The sequence below is a fragment of the Octodon degus genome, unplaced genomic scaffold (assembly GCF_000260255.1).
Source record: "Octodon degus isolate 3935 unplaced genomic scaffold, OctDeg1.0 scaffold00011, whole genome shotgun sequence".
Taxonomy (NCBI): domain Eukaryota; kingdom Metazoa; phylum Chordata; class Mammalia; order Rodentia; family Octodontidae; genus Octodon; species Octodon degus.
The window spans coordinates 27,243,192-27,261,240 of NW_004524587.1; the positions used below are offsets into that span (position 1 = coordinate 27,243,192).

Here is an 18,049-nt window from a genome sequence, read left to right on the forward strand (position 1 = left end):
CAGGGCTCGCTGAGGCAGCAATTGAGACTGAGTGTGGTGGTGCACGCCTGTAATCCCAGCTCTTGGGGGCCCAGCTCTCGGGAGGCTGTAAACAGGTGGATCACTACAAGTCCAATCTAGTAGTGAGACCCTGAGCACCCTGTAGACCCTTCCCTAAAATACAAAATAAATAAATAAAACTGGGTATAGTGTATTCAGGCATTTATGGAATACATAAAGGCTAGGGAGATTGATACAGAGAAATACTGATACTGGTACCTGTGTACAAACCATCATGGAAGGAGACCCTCGAACGGGTACCAGTAGGGATCTTCAGGAAAGGATGTTGGTGACAAGAATAGGGATGGGAGGGGGACTCCTTTCATTGCACATGCTTTTTCAGAAAATATATTTTTTTATTGTGGTAGAATATACATAACATGAACGTAACCCTTCATACCATTAAGTGGCCTTAAGCTACAAATTTGTGTGAATATCATACACACCCACACCCACATATATATATAATTTTTTTTTCTTTTTGTGGCCAGCTCAGTGTACCCTGGGAGCAGGGTTGGTGCAGCATGTGGTGTTGGGGATAGAACCGTGGTCTCTGCATGCTTGCCTAAGCAGGCACTTTGGACCACTGAGCTATCTTGCTGGCCCCCATCATCATTATTTTCAGAACTTTCACATCATACCCCCAAAACTTCCTACTCATTCCTTAAATAATTCTCCATTCCTTCCTGCCCCAGCCCTTGGCAATTTCTAGTCTATTTTCCGTCTCTGTGTGTTTGACTACTCTTAAATATCATACATAAGTGGAATCATAGTATTTGGTTTTTGTGACTAGCATATCTTATTTAGCATATAGTCGTTTCTTTTTCTTTCTTTCTTTTTTTTTTTTTTTTTCAGAACTGGGGATTGAAATCAGGCCCTTGCACTTGCCAGGGAAGCGCTTATTCCACTAAGCCATCTCCCCAGCCCTGCATACAGTCTTTAAGGTTCATTTATGATACAGCATATGTCAGGATGTCATTCCTTTTGATTGCTTAGTAATATTCCATTGTATGTATATATTACATTTTGTTTCTTCATCTGTTGGCGGACAGCTTGGGTGATCTTCATTTTTTGGTTATGGCAAACAATGCTGTTATGAAAAGTGGTAAAGGTCAGTTCCTGCTGTCCATTATTTGGATATATACACCTAGGAATGAAACTGCTGCATTATGTGGTATTTCTTTTTTTAAATTATTTGAAGAATTATTCTACTGTTTTCTACAGTGACTATACTATCAACATCTTTGTAGTTCTACCAGCAATTTCTCCATATCTCTGTGTACTTTCCTTTTGCATCTTTTAATTTGCATATCAAAGCATTACCTATTCAAAGAACACATTAAATATGGCCCTGTGCCTTAGATGAGTGACAACAGGAAGACAATAATGACAAAACACAAAGCAGCCCTGCATTTATAGGAGTCAAGATAGCAGAGCGTTAGTCTTGAACTTGATTGGCCCCATCGCCACACTCTTTCTGGGACTGGAGTTCCCTGAGGGGTCCAATGAAAGGGTTAGGTCAGGTACTTCTGGGTTCCCTTCCTGTTCTATCAGCAAGGGACCTCCTCCTAATACATCAGAAGAGTGGACAATGTCCCTCTCCAGGTGAGTGCCCAGTTTCTGCTTGCATCACCCACCTCCCTTGCCCATGGACCACACAGGAGACTGGAGGGCGGGAGGAGAGAGGTCCAAGACCTTTGCTGCCCAGCTCTCCTTTTGCATTGCAGCCTCTGTGGAAACAGCTGCAGCCACACCCTTGCGACTGGGCCCTTGAGTTCCCTTCCCTTTTGTCATTAGGCCTAGGGGTAATGTATTAGTTTGCCAAGGCTTCTGTGATAAATACAGACCAAGTGGCTTCAACAGTAGAAACTGATTTTCTCTTAGTTCTGGAAGCTACCAGGATAGGATCAAAGTGTCTGCAGGGTTGTTCATTCTGAGTCCTGTGAAAAACAATCTGTTCCATGCGCTTCTCCCAGCTATTAGAGGTTTGCTGGCAAACTGTGGTTTCCTTTGCATTGCTCTGATGTCTATCTTCATCTCCACTTGTGTGTGTGTGTGTGTGTGTGTGTATGTGTATGCTTGTGTCTACATCTCTCCCTTTTATAGCAACACTTAATAATGCCTTTTAACTCAATTATGTATATAAAGACCTTATCTCCAAACACACTCAAGTACTGAGGATGGGACTTCAACATGTCTTTTGTAGGGGAGAGGGACACAACACAGCCCATCACAAGTGGTCACAGCTTCTACCATGGCCTCCTCCTCCCTTGTGGGGTTCCCAAGTGGTACCCTTCATTCAGTTGCTTCACAGTCTCCATGAGCATAGCTTCTGGGTTCTGCAGGGACCCAACCAGCCTCAGCACCTAGGCCAGGTAGTTTTTTTCTATTCTTTTCAGGAGTACTGCACTAGGGGTATAGTTCAATTGTAGAGGAGAGTATGTTTATCATGCACAAGGTCCTGGTTTTGATCCCCAGAACTCAAACATAAAAAAATGACTAAACTAGAGAATTCTATGACTGCTACTTATTCCCTATTTTCTGTATTATATAGCGGCCTTTGCCTCTGCTTGTATCTGGGGAGCTTGGGGCAGGCATAAGGAAACCATTCTGTGTATGTAGACTAGGGTTGGGGAGAGTCGCAGTATGTCCTTATCTGTTTTAGAGTTCTTTTCCCAGAGTGTGCCCCTTAAGGAATACATAATGGTAAAGTGTATCCACATTAGCAAAGCAAGCAGGAATTCTATTCCCCTCAGGAACCCCGAAAGAGACCATGTGGGGGTGTTCAGCATAAAGGAAAATTGGAGGAAACATGATGCACCTGTAAATAACCAAAGAGCTGACAGGGGAAGAGTGACAATGTGAAAATGATTTGTGACTCAAAATAAGAAATAGAGTTCTGAGGCCTGGCGTGATGGCACACACCTGTAATCCCAGCACTCGGGAGGCTGAGGGCAAGACAATCATGTGTTTAAGGCCAGCCTGGATTACATAGTGAGACCTTGTCTCAAAAAACAACAAAAAGAGAAGAAAAGAGAGAAAGAAAGAGAGTTCTGAGAACTATGCTTGAATGAAATGAATTTTCTATGTGTCATGAGCCACCTGTCACAGAAAATATTCACACAGGGCCTTAATGGTGATTATTGCCTTGAGCAGAAGACTAGGATGGCGACCTTTCTGTCCTTTCCTACTACCTGCATAGAGATGGGACTTGGAATTTCTTCTAGCCTTCTATGTCCCTGAAGATGCGATGTTCAGATCCACCACAACGTACACTTTTTTTTTTAACTACATGAATTAGGACCAAGGTAGGAAAACTCCTTCTTTCCAGAGTAGGTGCCCAAATATTGGCTTCCCCACAAAATTGGCAGTTAATAACGCTGAGTCAAGTCTTAGCCAGCGTCTGATGCTGCCCACACCCAGGGATGACTCCAGGGGGTTGTAAAGAGCACTCCTTGGAAACTGGACCAATTTCAGGTAGCCACTTTGATCTGAACCTAGGGGTGGGGTGGGCCAGAAGCCGGTTTCACTGCTCCTTGGGTGCTGGGCTTACCCATCCCACTGTGGCTGCCTCTAATTTCTAAATCATTTGAGACTTTTTTTCTCCCTGTTGCCCTGGCAAGACAGACTTGTCAGCGTCAGCAGAGCTCTGACCACACCTTCCCATCAATACCACGTTCTACTGTGGGTATGGCAGGTAGAGATGAAAGACAATTTTTCATAGATCCTTACAAAAAGATTAAAGAGAATAGGTTTATGGATCAAAAATGTCACAGTTTATGTAGGCTACATCAGGATTTCAAATCAGCAGCATATGCCAAAAGCCAGAGAATGTAAATGATGACTCAAATGTAGTTTTCTGAATTTTTTTTTTTTTAATGTATTTGGTACAGGGTCTACAGGATCTCACTATGTAGATTGGACTCACAGTGATTCTACTGTTTTCAGCATTCCAAGTGCTGGGATTAAAGGCACACTACCACACCCAGTCTCAATCCCATCTCAGTGCACCCCAGGGGCAGGGCCCACATGGCATGCCAGGGATCGAACCTGGCCACTGCGCTCTGCCTAAGCAGGTGCTTTAGTTTGCTGAGCTATCTGGCCAGCCCAAAATTTGCTTTTTTTTTTTTTTTTTTTTTTGCGGAACTGGGGATTGAACTCAGGCCCTTGCACTTGCCAGGCAAGCGCTTATTCCACTGAGCCATCTCCCTGGCCCTCCAAAATTTGCTTTTGTTTGGAGTGAATTATATAGTAATTGCTAAGATATTTACATTCTGGTAGGACTTCCTATTGTTGTTTTGTTTTGTTAAGGAGTCTTTAAACATAACTCATTAAATTTTTGAATAACTGAAGATATAAGCACATTGCCTTACTGTCATTTAGAACAGAAAACACTCTGGGTCCTCAAATATGTACAAGTGGTATGCCCTTCTATGGCACCCCTTTGCTTCAGGGGTCTCGGGCTCACCTACAACGCACACAATCCTAAACGTGGTCTTGTAGTTGTCATGTCATTTACCAGGGAGAAGGTAAATAGTGCAAAATGGGAATAAGAAAGAGGCATCACTCCACAATGCTTACTAGGACAAGCCTACATACTCTAGTTTGTTTAGCCAATGAGAAGGAATTAAACAGGCCAATCCAACTGGTTGAGATTGACAAAGTAGGGTGACATGAGAAACATTGGTGCAGGACAGTCCTTTTCTGAAGACAGGTGACAGGCCGGGGAGATGGCTCAGTAGAATAACTGCTTGCCTAGCAAGTGCAAGGGCCTGAGTTCAATCCCCGGTTCCGAAAAAAAAAAAAAAAAAAATGAAGACAGACGATGTGACCTGAGGTCTGGTTGACACATGGGAGCCATGCATGAGAATATCTGGTGACAGAGGGTTCCAGGTGGAGACAAACGTAAGGTGCTGTAGCAGGTCCTGATAAATGAGTTATTAAAGATGCAAATGTTGATTTTTTTTTTTTTTTTTTTTTTACTAGCTGAACATTCTTTTACCAAATATCTAAAGAGCACACCTGCCATCTGTCAGGAGATGTGGAAGGTATGTGGCTGATGTTAGGCTGGGATATGTCTTGCAGAGGGAGTTCCATCACAGAAGAACTCTAGTATGTAACATGTACAAAACAGCCACATTTGGGAATAGTTCAGGCCAGGCATTGCAGGTAGAGGGGACTCTAAGTGCAAAAGGCCCAGAGATAAGATTGAACTTGTGCTGGAATGATTCAAATACACCAGCATGCCAGAACAAATTAGGAGTTTGTATTTTTTTATTCAGGTAGCAACAGAAAGTCATTGAAAGATTTTATATACCGGAGATACATGATCTTATTTTCTGATTAAAATATTTTAAAAATCATTTTTCTTGAAGCATTAATTCATAAACACTGAAATACACTTATTTTAAGCGTATAATTTGAGAAGTTTTGACAAATATACACATTTATGTAACCACCATCACAATCAAAATATACAACATTCTTACCACCCGAAGTTCACGCCTACCCCTTTAGAGTTGATCTTCCTATTATTCCCATCCCCAATTCCCAGCTCTAGGTGAGAGTTCGTATAGAAACTCATTTTCCTAGTATTACCTTGGAGCACTGCCACAGTACATTAGAACTTATCAAATAACATTGGAGCTGGACATGACTGTAGACTCTGTAATACCAGCTATTAGGGAGGCTGAGGCAGAGGCTTTAAAGTTTAAGGCCTGCTTGAGCAACTTAGTGAGACCCTGTCTCAAAATAAAATGGAAAAAGATGGGGAATGTGTCTCAGTAATGCACTGTACAAGTCTCTGGGTTTAATTACCAGTGCTCGAGTTGGGGGAAAATTCAGTAATGTGGGTACAGTGCTACCAAGCAAGCTACAAGGTCTAATTGGATTTCATCAATTTCCTTACGGATGTCCTTATTCTATTTCAGGATCCCATTCAAGATTGCCCAGGTGGGCCGGCCAGATAGCTCAGTGGACTAACGTGCCTGCTGAGGGAGGCTCAGGGACAGGAGTTCAATGTTGTATGTTGATGGAAAGGATCCAGAAGGAGCAAAATTCTGCACTTCTTATTCCATCTCCTGCCCTTCATTTCTAGATTCCCTTCCTAGTAAATGCCAAAGCCTACCTCCTGCTTCCTACCATTTATCTTTTATTTTGCCCTTTATTTATATTTGGGGCAACCCTCTCAGGTCCCCTTCCATCCATGGGGACAGATGGAAGGAGACAGAAGCTTTCTTTCCCTCAATAAGTATATTCTGCTTAAATATACTTATGGACAGAAGCCTTCTTTCCCTCAATAAGTATATTCTGTTTAAAAAAATAAATTATTTATACTTTGGACTTCTTATATATGAAAATCATGTGATATCTAAGCTTCTGCATCTGATTTACTTCACTAAGCATGATGGGTAGGCCTGAGGAATGGAGCAGAGGGGGCACCACTGCTGCTCAGTGAGAGCTTCGCAGAGGCTGAGGCACTGCAGATGGGAGCTCTGGCCACAGACGGAACACAGCCATGGCCAAGATGACAGCCCGTGGCCAGGGAGGAATCAGTGCTCTGACCTTTCTCTCCTCCATGCTCTGATCTGATGCCAGAGTCTGCAAGGGTCAGCCTTGAGGGGGGCACAGACCAACCAGAGGAAGGAGAAAATGCACCGGAATGGCAAGTGCAAAGAAAAACCAGCAAGTCACATTCAGAACCTCCATAGCTGGGGAGCTTGAGAAACAACTGCTTTACCTTATGGGACATACTTGAGTTTCATAGTACTACAATTCAATTTTAAAGTGTTTTTCATTTAGACAAATTGCAGCATCTCTTGTTAAGATTATTTATAGGGGCTGGTGAGATGGCTCAGTGGTCTAAAGTACCTACTTAGAACAAGCTTAGCAAAGCACAGGGACCGCGGTTCGATCCCCCAGCACCACATGCCAGCCAGCCACGCCCCCTGGTGGGCTGATCTGGACACACACACACACACACACACACACACACACACACAATAAATAAACTTTTTTTTAAAAAAAAAACCTGAATTTAAAAAAAAAAGATTATTTATAGACTTAAGCTACAACCATTTTAACACTGTGTATCCTAGCCTCATCTAGGCCTTAGAGGACGCCTTAGCACGAGGCCTTAGAGGAAGGCCACGTGGTTCTTCAAATGGCATGGGATCTTGTACATTGGTATGTGTCCTTTGTGGGAATTTGAGCTCTGAGAAGTGTCAGAGAACCTCCCATAACAAGAGGCCACTGTGAGTCTGGACAAAGATGAGGAGAGCAGCTTCCACAAGGGACTGGAGGTCAGAGGCCCTTTTCCCTTTTTCTGGCTCCATTGGTCTTTCTGATTCTTATGGGTTTCTGAAACCAGTAATTTTTTTTTTTTTCCAGAACTGGGGATTAAACTCAGGGCCTTGCGCTTGCCTAGCATGAGCTTATTCTACTGAGCCATTTCCCCGGCCCTCTTATGGGTTTCTGAGATGCAAGTACCGTCACACGGAAAGTTCCATGCAATGTGAGAGAAGAGCAATTTGGTGTTGAAATTAGTTTTTATACACACACTGAAAATGGGGATATTACCTATATTGGGGAGCTGAGAATTAAGTGAGATAATGACACAAGACTTAGCAGTCTGGCACCTAGTAAGAGATCAACAAATGTCTGCTATTGATATTCTTATAGGTAGTGTAGCTTTTCCACATTTACTAATCAGAGATGGCTGATTTCCTACCCCCCCTCCCCACATATGACATACTGGTTTTTGGAGGGGTTGGAGTTGTGATGGCTGATAATAGGTTTTTGATGTGTCACAGCAGAGAAACAGGCAGAAGAAAAAAGAGAAAGGGGCTATATTATCTTTGAGGACATGGAGAGAATCTAGAGAACATATGGGATTCTCTGAGTTGGAACAAAGGGAGGCTGAGGCTTTGGGCCTTTTGTCAGGGGTGGAATCTGAGGGAGATGTTTAGATATACCTAAGGAGCTGACTGGGGTCTTCCCTGAGGCTGCAGGGAAAGGTGAAAGGAAGGTGCACCCTGGGCTAAGCTGGAGTAGGGGGGAGGTAGTCTTAGGGAAGATAAGCCATTGTTTGAAGGGCTTCAGCATATTAGATGACCACCATGACAATTTAGCAATTTATACTAGGGCCAGAACCTATCAATGACCACTTCCCTTAAAGAGCAAGGGCAACTTTAGGGCTGTGGTCCTTTGTGGATATGCTTTGGGTAGCACAAGTAGGGAGACAGTTATGGACCTGGATGCCTGAACTCATCCACAGCCAGCCTCCACCCTTAACAAGCTTACTGTAAAAAACAGCCAACACAACAGTGCCTAAAGGAAGACAGAAGTCCTTTTCCAGCTGGCCTTCCTCAGAAGAAAGCCCTGTGGCTTAGAGTCCTCCTTCAGCCCAGTCCCCACCCACCCACCCAAGAAATAAGCCTTGTCACTGCTGGGGCCTTGTCCTGTCAGCCCTTCCCTTCCTCCTTCCTCCAGGCCTCTTAGGGAGTGTTTGGGTGCCTGGTTCTCTATTTTCTACACCTGCACACCCTCTAGTGGGGCTGTTCTGTAAAGTCAAGGTGAATATAAGGAGAGGGAGTGGTAGGCAGCAGGCAGGACCCTGGACCCTCTTCCCTTCTCCAAAAATTGAGATCTGAAGATTTGTCCTGACCTAGCCCACTAGAACTGGGCTAACTGGGGCTTCTTTTTCAACCCCAGGGCTGAGAGGAAGTTAGGTACAATGCCACTTGCTAAAAAAGACACCAAATTTACAACTGCCCCCCTCATCAGTCAAAGACAGCTCTTTCAGCTAAAGGTGGTAATAATAATAATAATAATAATAATAACCATTTATTAACCATTTACTGGAGCCCTTATTCACTGTTACTACTTTAAGCACTTTAGTTCATTTAATTCTCACACTATTCCTCAGAAACAGCATTGGCAACTCTCTCTTTCCCCATCCCACCGTTCTTCTTCCTTTCCTTTTTTTTTTCTTTTTGTGGTGCTAGGGACTGAACCAAGGGTCTTCACACTGAACTGCAACCCCAGCTCCTTTTTTAAAGTTACGAGACAGCGCTTCACTATGCTGTTAAACTGGACTCAAACTCACCTCAGCCTCCAGAGTGCCGGGATGATATTCCTTTCTTCTAGGTGAGAGACCTGGACCTCATGTAGAAGTTCACTGCTGTACGCAGTCCTGTGCGATGGCAGGGAGCTCAGCTCTAGAGCCCGGACACCTACCTTTACCATCCTAGTTCTACCACTTATCCGCTCTGTGATTTGAGCTCACATAACAGAACCTCCATGACTCAGTATTCTAATAAAATAGGCATGAGGATAGTGTTACCTTCTTAGGGTAGTTGTAAGGATTAGTGAGTTAGTGTGTGCTAAGTGCCTGTGTGCTCGGATTAAATAATGGGCCCATGTCTCAGCTGGAGAGGAGGAATAGGAGTCAAATGTGCACACTGCTGAGGATCATGGTTCATCACTGTGTAGTGCTGCCTCTCTACAGCCCTCCAGCTCCAAAGTCCTAGGTCCTCAGGAGCCCCAGCTGTCGCTGACATGGGGATGACAAGTGCCTCCTCTGATGAGCCAGGGATTCCTGAGTCATGGGAGGGAGTGAAGACTCCGGAACTGCTGGTGGACTGACTGGGCCTTTTTCCTTGGAGGAGAAAGGAGCTCGGTAGGGAGGCTGGGGTGTACCCTACTTGCAGGAAGCTTGGCCAGTACTTATTAGAATTGTGCTCCCAAAGCTCAAATACTCTCAATGTGGCAGCTAACACAATTGCTGGGAAATTGATAACAGTATAGAGGAAACACAGCTACCTCCTAAGTGGTCATGGCAGTGACAGACACCATCAGGCATGACTCCCCGGAGTGGTGATGTTCATTCAACCTGAGTCTTTAAAGATGGCAGGAAGTTATGAAGTGAGGGGAAGGACTTTCCAGACAGAAGGCATGATGTGTAGAGAGAGCTACAAACAGCATGTGGGAAGAAAGCACATTTGAAGTGGGAAGAAACAAAGACTGCAGAGATGCTCGAAATTGAGAGATCTTCGTGAAGTCTGTTAAATACCTTGGAGTTTCTTTGGTTGAAAATAGAGATCCAGTACTCTGGGGATATAGCTCAGAGTGTGGTGCTTGCCTGGAGAGTGTGAGGTCCTGAGTTTGGTTCCTGCCACCCCCTCAAAAGAAAAAAATAGAGAGCAAATGAATATATATATATATATATATATATATATATATATATTTTTTTTTTTTTTTTTCCAAGCTAACAGCTAACATTAGTACCTATCTCATAGGGCTATACCAGGACTCGGTGAGATGATCCATGTGAAGACTTAAATGACACCTAGAAAATGCTCAATAAATTTTAGCATTGCTGCTGCTGCTGTGGCTATGTCCTACTAGGAAGAGTAACTGCAAAGTGGCAGACCACCAAGGTGGCACATAGTGTAGGAGCAGCTCGGCCACATGGCTGGGGACCAGGACGAGCCTTATGCAGAAATCCAGTAGGTCAGATTTGTGTGACTGCTGGAGCATAAAACCAAGCTCTGCGGCGTGGCTCACAAGCACTAGGTACTCTGGCCCCAGCTGGCTTTTCTGTTTCTTACACTGGGCTCCAGCCATGGTTTCTCCTACTTTTCAAATATATTCATCCTAGCTCTTTGGCCTTGCTGTTTTCACTGTCTAGAATGCCTTTTGGATGCATCTTCTAAAGACCGTACTTTTGTGTTGTAGAATTCTTCCTTTGTTTCTTCCTTTTTCTTTTCTTTGTTACCTGGAATCAAACTCAGGACCTTGTACTTGCCAGGCAGCTGCTGTGCCAATGAGCTATATCCCCAGCATTGTCACAGAATTATTTCAAATGTCATCTCTTCTGAGAGGCCTTTCCTGAACCCCAGCACATTGATCTTATGACCAAACACAATGGCCTTATTTTCTTTCATGCTTTATTGCTCCCTATCCCTTACGGGACATGAACTGTGTAAGGGAACAGGCTGTGTCTCTCTTGTTCACTATTGTGTCCCTAGGTGCTCGGACACTGGAGCACTTTAATAAATGTTCGCTAGAAAAATGAAAGGCCTAAAACCATCTCTATTAGAGATTCAGTCCTTCTGAACTACTCCGGGCAGAGGTAGCCTATCAAGCTGTGATCAACAATTAGCACAGTGCAGTGGATTGAGTGAACTGAACACTTCATGCCAGGACCATCTGTGGACTGAAGAGAACAGATTTTGTGAAGCAAAGTAAGTTCTGATGGCCCAAGGTGATGTCTGTTACACAGCTGGTCAGAGAGCTGGTGCAGGACTGTGGGTTCCAGACAGGCAGTAGGTATGGAAGAGAAAGGGGCTGGGAGAACTCAGAGGCATGGTCTACCAGAAGGATGCTAGGGGCGTCACAAGATCAGGTCTGGTCTTCCTTCCTTCAGGGTCCTCCAATTTAGTTTTTTGTATTTTCTTCAAAAGAGGTTTTATGTAGTCACACAATACAACGTGCTTAAAAAGAGGTGCACATTTGTATAAAGATGGTCACTGGTCATCATGATAAAATGCAGCTATCAAGAATATTTTCAAACTTATCTTTAAAGCTTTATGTGCAATCTCTCCCAGTTGTTATCTTCCTTTTTCTGGCAATCTTCTCTCACTCCCCTTCCCAGACACTATATTCTTCTGGCTGTCTTTTCTCACTGTCATGACCCTTTCCAGTCTCCTCTGGTGCCTGCTCCAGCCCTCACCTCTAAATGTCTGTTTCCAGAAGGCAGCTCCAGTGAGTCAGTGAGCACTCGGGGCCCTTGTACCTGAACGTTCTCTGCTGGAACACTCTCCCTGCAGGTTGGCTGCCTCATTTCTTTTCAGTCTTTTTTTTTTTTTAAAGGTATTTAGTACAGGGTCAACAGAGTCTCACTGCATAGATCAGACCTGTAGTGATTCTCCTGTTCTCAGCCTCCCAAGCACCAGGATTACAGGCACCTGCCACCATGTCCGGTCTTCTTTCCAGTCTTTTCATGTCACCTTCTTAGTGAGGTCTCTTCACTGCTCCCTTATTTAAAATCTTATTCCCTCCAATCCTCTTCCTTATGTTAATCTTCTGTATGGTGCTTTCTACCAAAACTATGCACTTCTTGTTTAGTACTTATTTCCTCTGACTAGTATGTCAGTTCCAGAACATAAGATTGCTTTTTATTTACTATTTATGGTTTAGAAAAGTGTCTGACACACTATACGCCTTCAAAAATAATTGCTACATGGTCATAATTTTTGGATTTTGCAAGTGTGCATTTAAAAATGTACAGTCTTATAAGTCTCAAAATCCCTATTTATGCTTTAAAACAACAGAAAAGTATCCTCTGTCAGTTCTGTAAGCCAGACGTCTGAGATCAGGATGTTGAGGGCATTATGCTCTCTCTTAAGGTTCTAAGGAAGGATCCTTTCTTGTCTCTTTCAAGTTTTGGTGCCCTCAGGCATTTGATTTCTGGTAGCATAATTTCAATCTCTGATGATGGTCTTCTCTTTTTCTCTCTTATAAGGTCATTTGTCATTGGACTCAGGACCCATTTAATCATGATTACTTAGTGCAGGTAACTGCTGTGGCTTGCCTCATTATAAAGTAAAGCAAGAGACAGAAAATGCACTCAAAAATATTTCTTGAATTAGTACCCTGAAGGAGGGTAGGTGTGGTTTGCAGAGGTGTAACGTCATCATCTGGCTAGAATAGGAAATGTGAGGGTACAGGGGCTCTGGCATAGACCCTGGATGGAGCTGAATTCAAGCAGGCTAGTCACCGCAGTAAAAAGCCGACTCTAAAAGCTAGAGAACTACAACTTCAGCCACGCCCTGCAGCGCCCCGCGCAGCCGCAGACGAAGCCCGGCGAAGTTTGCGCAGCCGCACCAGGAGACGGGTGGGTCCGCGCAGCCGCAGAAAGAGCCGGCCAGTCTCCGGTTTACTCCGTCCCGCGCTATTTCGGCAGCAGGGACCAGGGTGGCCTTGTCCTTGAGCCCTTAACCCAGGCTAGGTGGGCCAGCTCCGCCCCGCCTGCGCCGGGAGCCAGTCTTTCCCGGAGCCGCTGCCGTCATGCTGCTGCCCGTGTTCACCCTGAAACTGCGCCACAAAATCAGCCCTCGCATGGTGGCCGTAGGGCGCTACGACGGGACTCACCCGTGTCTGGCGGCCGCCACCCAAGCGGGCAAGGTAACCGCTCCCTCGCGCAGCGCGGACCCTGGGGACTCACGACCTCCAGGACTGCGCCCCGCGGCCCCGCCCCTCACACGACCCCGCCTCCAGCCCAGGTTGCCTGGCAACCGGGCGGGCAATTTCTGCGCCTCTTCTTCCCACGTTTTTTCTCAGCAGTTTAGATTCTTCCTTTTCCCGTCTCTTCTTCCTTCCTTCCGTCCTTTCCCTTTAGTTTTAAAAAATCAGTCCATATGTGTAGTACATTACTTGGGTTTCGTATGGATAGACACTTTAGGGCTGTTGAAGTCCAGGACAGATAAGGTGCTTAGGAAGAGAAGTCTTCATAAAGAAAAGGGGCTTGGCTGAGATTAGCACTAATAGGAGACCTCAGATTCCAGCCCTATGCCTCTGCTTGTCCCAAGAGACTCCTTCCACTAGTCACACCCTTGACAGAGAAAAGACTACAAACACCCAAAATTAAATTCTCTGTGTGTATGCTGCACATGATCGATTCAGGGCCTCTCACGTGCCAGGAAAGCACTCTTATGCCTGAGTTATAAGCCCAGCTTGTGTTTTTGGTCCTTGTCCATGTGTACATTCAAGTTTTCCCCCATAATTTATTTGCTAAGTGTTAAGTGCTTACTATGTGTCAGGTATTTACTGTAAAGGCACAGAGAATTTTTAATAAAAGTATACTGTTATTCCACACATTGGCCCTATTTATTGATGTAAGTATGCCCAGAAATACAAGGAACAAGAGATTCCAAGGGTAATAATGTTTAACAGGTACGAAGGCTTATTACATTAATTATCTCAGCAAACTTGCTTCAAGGGCTGTAAGCAGAGCATAGGTGTGGGAGATCGTGGCTCTACTGCCTACTGATTTCATGGCCTTTGGCTAGGTACTTAATAATGGTACCTACCATAGGTTTGCTAGGATTAGATGACACATGCAAAGCACTTGGCATATTGAAAGTGGTCACTAGTTATTGGCTGTTATTTTCTTTTTGTGATTCCCACTGTACTCATTAGAAATAGCAGTTCAGAGAGATTTAAAGTAATGTCTGGCGCCACTCAGCTGGAGAGTGGTTGGAAGGAGATTGTAGTACAAGCTGTCCAACCCAGGATGCATTTTATAGCTACTGTTTGTGTGATGATTTATAGTTTTCAGGACCCTATTACTTCATATGATATGCCTTGGGATACACAAATAAGAAATAATGATTCATTTTCATTAAGCATAGTAAAATGAGTAAAGCACTTATTTAGCATAGTGTTGGGTACATGATAATGTTAATTGGTGACTCTGACGAATGCCAAAAAGAAATTCATACTGGTTCTGCTGTAGGAGCCCAGGTATATAATGGGCTAAAATAACCCATTGCTATTTGCTTAGTCCCTAATTTGAGGGCTTACCATGTGCTGAGCATTGTTCTTAGCTCTTCAAGGAGCAATTTTGGTGAATATGATAGACCAATTTCCTACCTTTGGAGCTTACTTTGTTTTTAATGTATTTAGTACAGGGTCTATAGGGTCTCACTACATAGATCAGACTCGTAGTGAACCTCCTGTTTTCAGCCTCCTGAGCGCTGGGATTACAGGCGCATGCCACCACGCCCAGTCTCAATGAGTCTCAGTGTGCCTTGGGGGCAGGGCCAGCATGGTTTGTGGTGCTAGGGATGGAGCCCCAGTCCCTGTGCTCTGCCTAAGCAGCCACTTTAGTCTGATGAGCTATCTGGCCAGCGCTGGAGCTTACATTTGAGAGGGGGAGCCCGATGATTACCAGGAAAAAAAAAAAATCTATCAGTCATCTATCTTTACAGCAGAAACAAAAAAGAGTAAAGGGAGGGGATGATGAGCTCTTGGCAGGTCTCTGACACCATGAGTATTCTGAAGGAAGCCAAGCATGATTGCACAATCCTGTAATTCCAGCAATTGGGAGGCTGAGGCAGGAGGATTGCTGTTGAGTTGGAGGCCAGTGTGGGTTACCTAGTGAGTTCAAAGCCAGCCTGAAGTACATAGCAAGGTTCTGTCAAAAAAAAAAAAAGAAAAGAAAAAAGAAAAAAATGGGGGTGGGAGGAGGAATGGACACACAAACTGCAGATACATGGTATGAGTGCCTTGCAGCAGAGAGATCAGCAAGTGTAAAGGCTTTGGTGTGTCCCAGAACACAAGGGGTGTGTGTGGTTGGAATGCTGAGATGGAGTGATGCAGGCCAGGAGATAGCAGGCGCTGGATCTTGTAGAGCCCACACTGTGGACCATGGTGAAGACCTTCTAATGCTGCAGTGTGTTGGGAAGTGTGAGGGCTTTGATGCGGGGAGCGATGGGACTTGCTTTATGTGATAGATAAAGGAACTGGGACTGGTATGTGGGGGAGGTACCACAGTGGGGTGCTCGCAGATGGGTGTAGGAGTGGAAGCCGGGAATTAGGTCAAGGTTCTGTGGAAGCTCTTACATCAGAGCCTAACCTAGAATGGGGAGGCAGACACTTGACTCAAGGACAGTTTCTGAAAATGGCCTCCCAAAAAGGTCCTGTGTAATTGGATTAGTTGTATTCAGATGTGAAAAAAATTCTGCAGGGTTCTAGCCTCGTCTAGTCTTTTCTCTTGAAACTTAATGAATGGAGAACTTTTCACAATCTGGTAGGCATATAGTTCTTTGAAAAGAAACATTCCCAGTAAGGCCAGACAGAGCCTACTCTTTGACCTCTGGAGCCTGAATCTCTAAAAGCAGACCTTTGTCATTTCATGTGGGATCTTGACTTTGGGCCTGAAGAAGGATACTTTAAAAAGTGTTTTCTTGCAAGATGAACATCGGAGTTTTCCTCTGGGAACATTTTTTTCCCCCCACCAGGGAGCTGGGATGGGTTTACATTGTCAGCAGTATCTCCTCAGCTAGACTAGATATTAGGTGAGCTACAGGCAGTCATATAGGAGTCTAGAAAATAGGCACTGGGAGGGCGACTCCATTTGCTCTGTGACTGAACCTTGCTTTTTCTTTGCCTGGAGGGACAGGTAGGTCTCCCCAGGGACCCTGCTTCAGTGAGCAGAGAGAACAGCAGGGGCCTTCAAAAAAGGAGGAGCCTGACTCCTGAGAGTCCTGTTGTTCTTGGCAAAAATCACCTTCTTTGTGAGGTGTTGAGGTATTTTTCCTCCTGTTCTTTCTCTAGAAGTTTGTAAGAATTGTTTTGCTCAGAACTGTTAGGAAAGAAAGTGTGACGGGGTGGCCAGAGCCCAGCCCGGGACACTGGAGGTTTTGTATTTTATTCCTGTCACAGTCATCAGGCCTCGGAAGGGGCCAGACCTCTGGCCTCATCTGTAAATCAAGTTGAAATGAGATTAAATGGAATCCATGTTTATGAAAGAATGTTGTAAAGTGTCACACAGATGAGAACACGAAAGCAGCATTCAGTCTCTGCATATATTTTCTGCATGTTTCTAGTCACTTCTTTTGAAAATCACCGTGTAGGGAAATGAAACTCCCAACCTCAAAGAACTTGGGGATGAATTTGTGTTCTCTAAAACTAAAGAATGAATTCTAGGAACAACCAATATTAAGAGTAGAACATATTTTTTGGGGAAAGAAAGCTTCTGTCTGAGAGGACAGAGGGGAATGCGAGTGGGTTGCCCAGGAACCTGCCTTTTCTAGGGATTTTTGTAGAGCAAAACCACAAGCTGAGGCAGGTCTAAGGTGGGAGCAATGGAAAACTGTAAGGTGGACATGAGGTGGGACAAAACTACAGTCCACCAATAAGATTACGTGTATAATTGATCAGGTAAAATTGATTAAATCGGGATCAAATGGGGAAGCTAGTCATGCAGCACGTACTGAACAGGGGCTTTTCCTATAGGGAACTGGGTTAGTGGCTCTTCCTGGCCTTTTCAAGAGGCTTGATACCTATGCAGAATATCAATCCCTGAAGTCCATCCCTAGAGAGGCCTGTGGCTGCGTTTGTTCTATCTTTTATCTTGAGGTCTGGCCCACAGAAGAGCTGCCTGTCTCTCCCACAATTGTCAGGTATCTCATCCTCCATACTGGCTCCTTCAAGGACCTAGGCCTGCCTGACTACCTGTATTTCTAACTCAGCTGCCTACAACATGAGTAATAATTTTAAATTAGTACTATTTTGATTTATACTCAAAGTTAGCAAAATTTTCCAGGTAGAAGGGGCCTAAGGGATCTCTAGTCCAGCATTCTCTATCCTTTTTTTATATTGGCCCCATGGAGCCTTTTTTAGTAATGAAAAATTCTCCTATTGAAATTGTAATAACATATACATGTTGTATATCTTAATTGGTACCTTTTGTAGCCTTTAGATTGCCACAAGCCATTTAATATCTAAGAGTTCTCCATCCCAAACCTGTTTACTCTTCTGAGGAGCAGTACTTTCAGCTGGCTCTATGGCAGAGTGGCACATGGCAGGAGCAGTATTCATGGCAGCAGAAAAAAGCAAACGCATTAAAAGCAAAAAGGGAGGAGCGAGCGAGCCTTTCTCCCTCTCTTAAGTTTCGTGCAGATTACCCATCCCAGGTAGGTGTAGCACTCACACCCAGAATCCCAGCATTGGACCAAAAGTCAATCCCAAACTCTAGCATCCTGCCCCATGACTGCATAAGGCTTTGGGAGGACACCTAGACACAAACCATAACAGCATGTAAGGTTCCCTGGTAGGTGACAATTAGATCTTATTCATAACCTGCTTCTTTATCACTGGGTTTCCATGCTGCATAATGACTGAAAGGTGACTGTGTACAGAACTGTCTATCAGTATCTTAAACCTCATAAAAGATTAAAGTAACTTCTTGTTAATGTTGCCATTGGTTTTTTATTTTATTTAT

General features: G+C 44.3%; 1 protein-coding gene across 1 annotated transcript in view; it reads left to right on the plus strand.

Moving 5' to 3' along the window:
* The first annotated feature begins 11,991 nt into the window (after window positions 1-11,991).
* Window positions 11,992-18,049, plus strand: part of Bbs2 (Bardet-Biedl syndrome 2) — a 39,052-nt gene continuing 32,994 nt past the window's right edge. Inside the window, exon 1 of the mRNA XM_004626055.2 lies at window positions 11,992-13,227. Coding sequence (XP_004626112.1) covers window positions 13,111-13,227 — 117 coding nt within the window. The 5' untranslated portion in view covers window positions 11,992-13,110. The remainder of the gene's footprint in view (window positions 13,228-18,049) is intronic.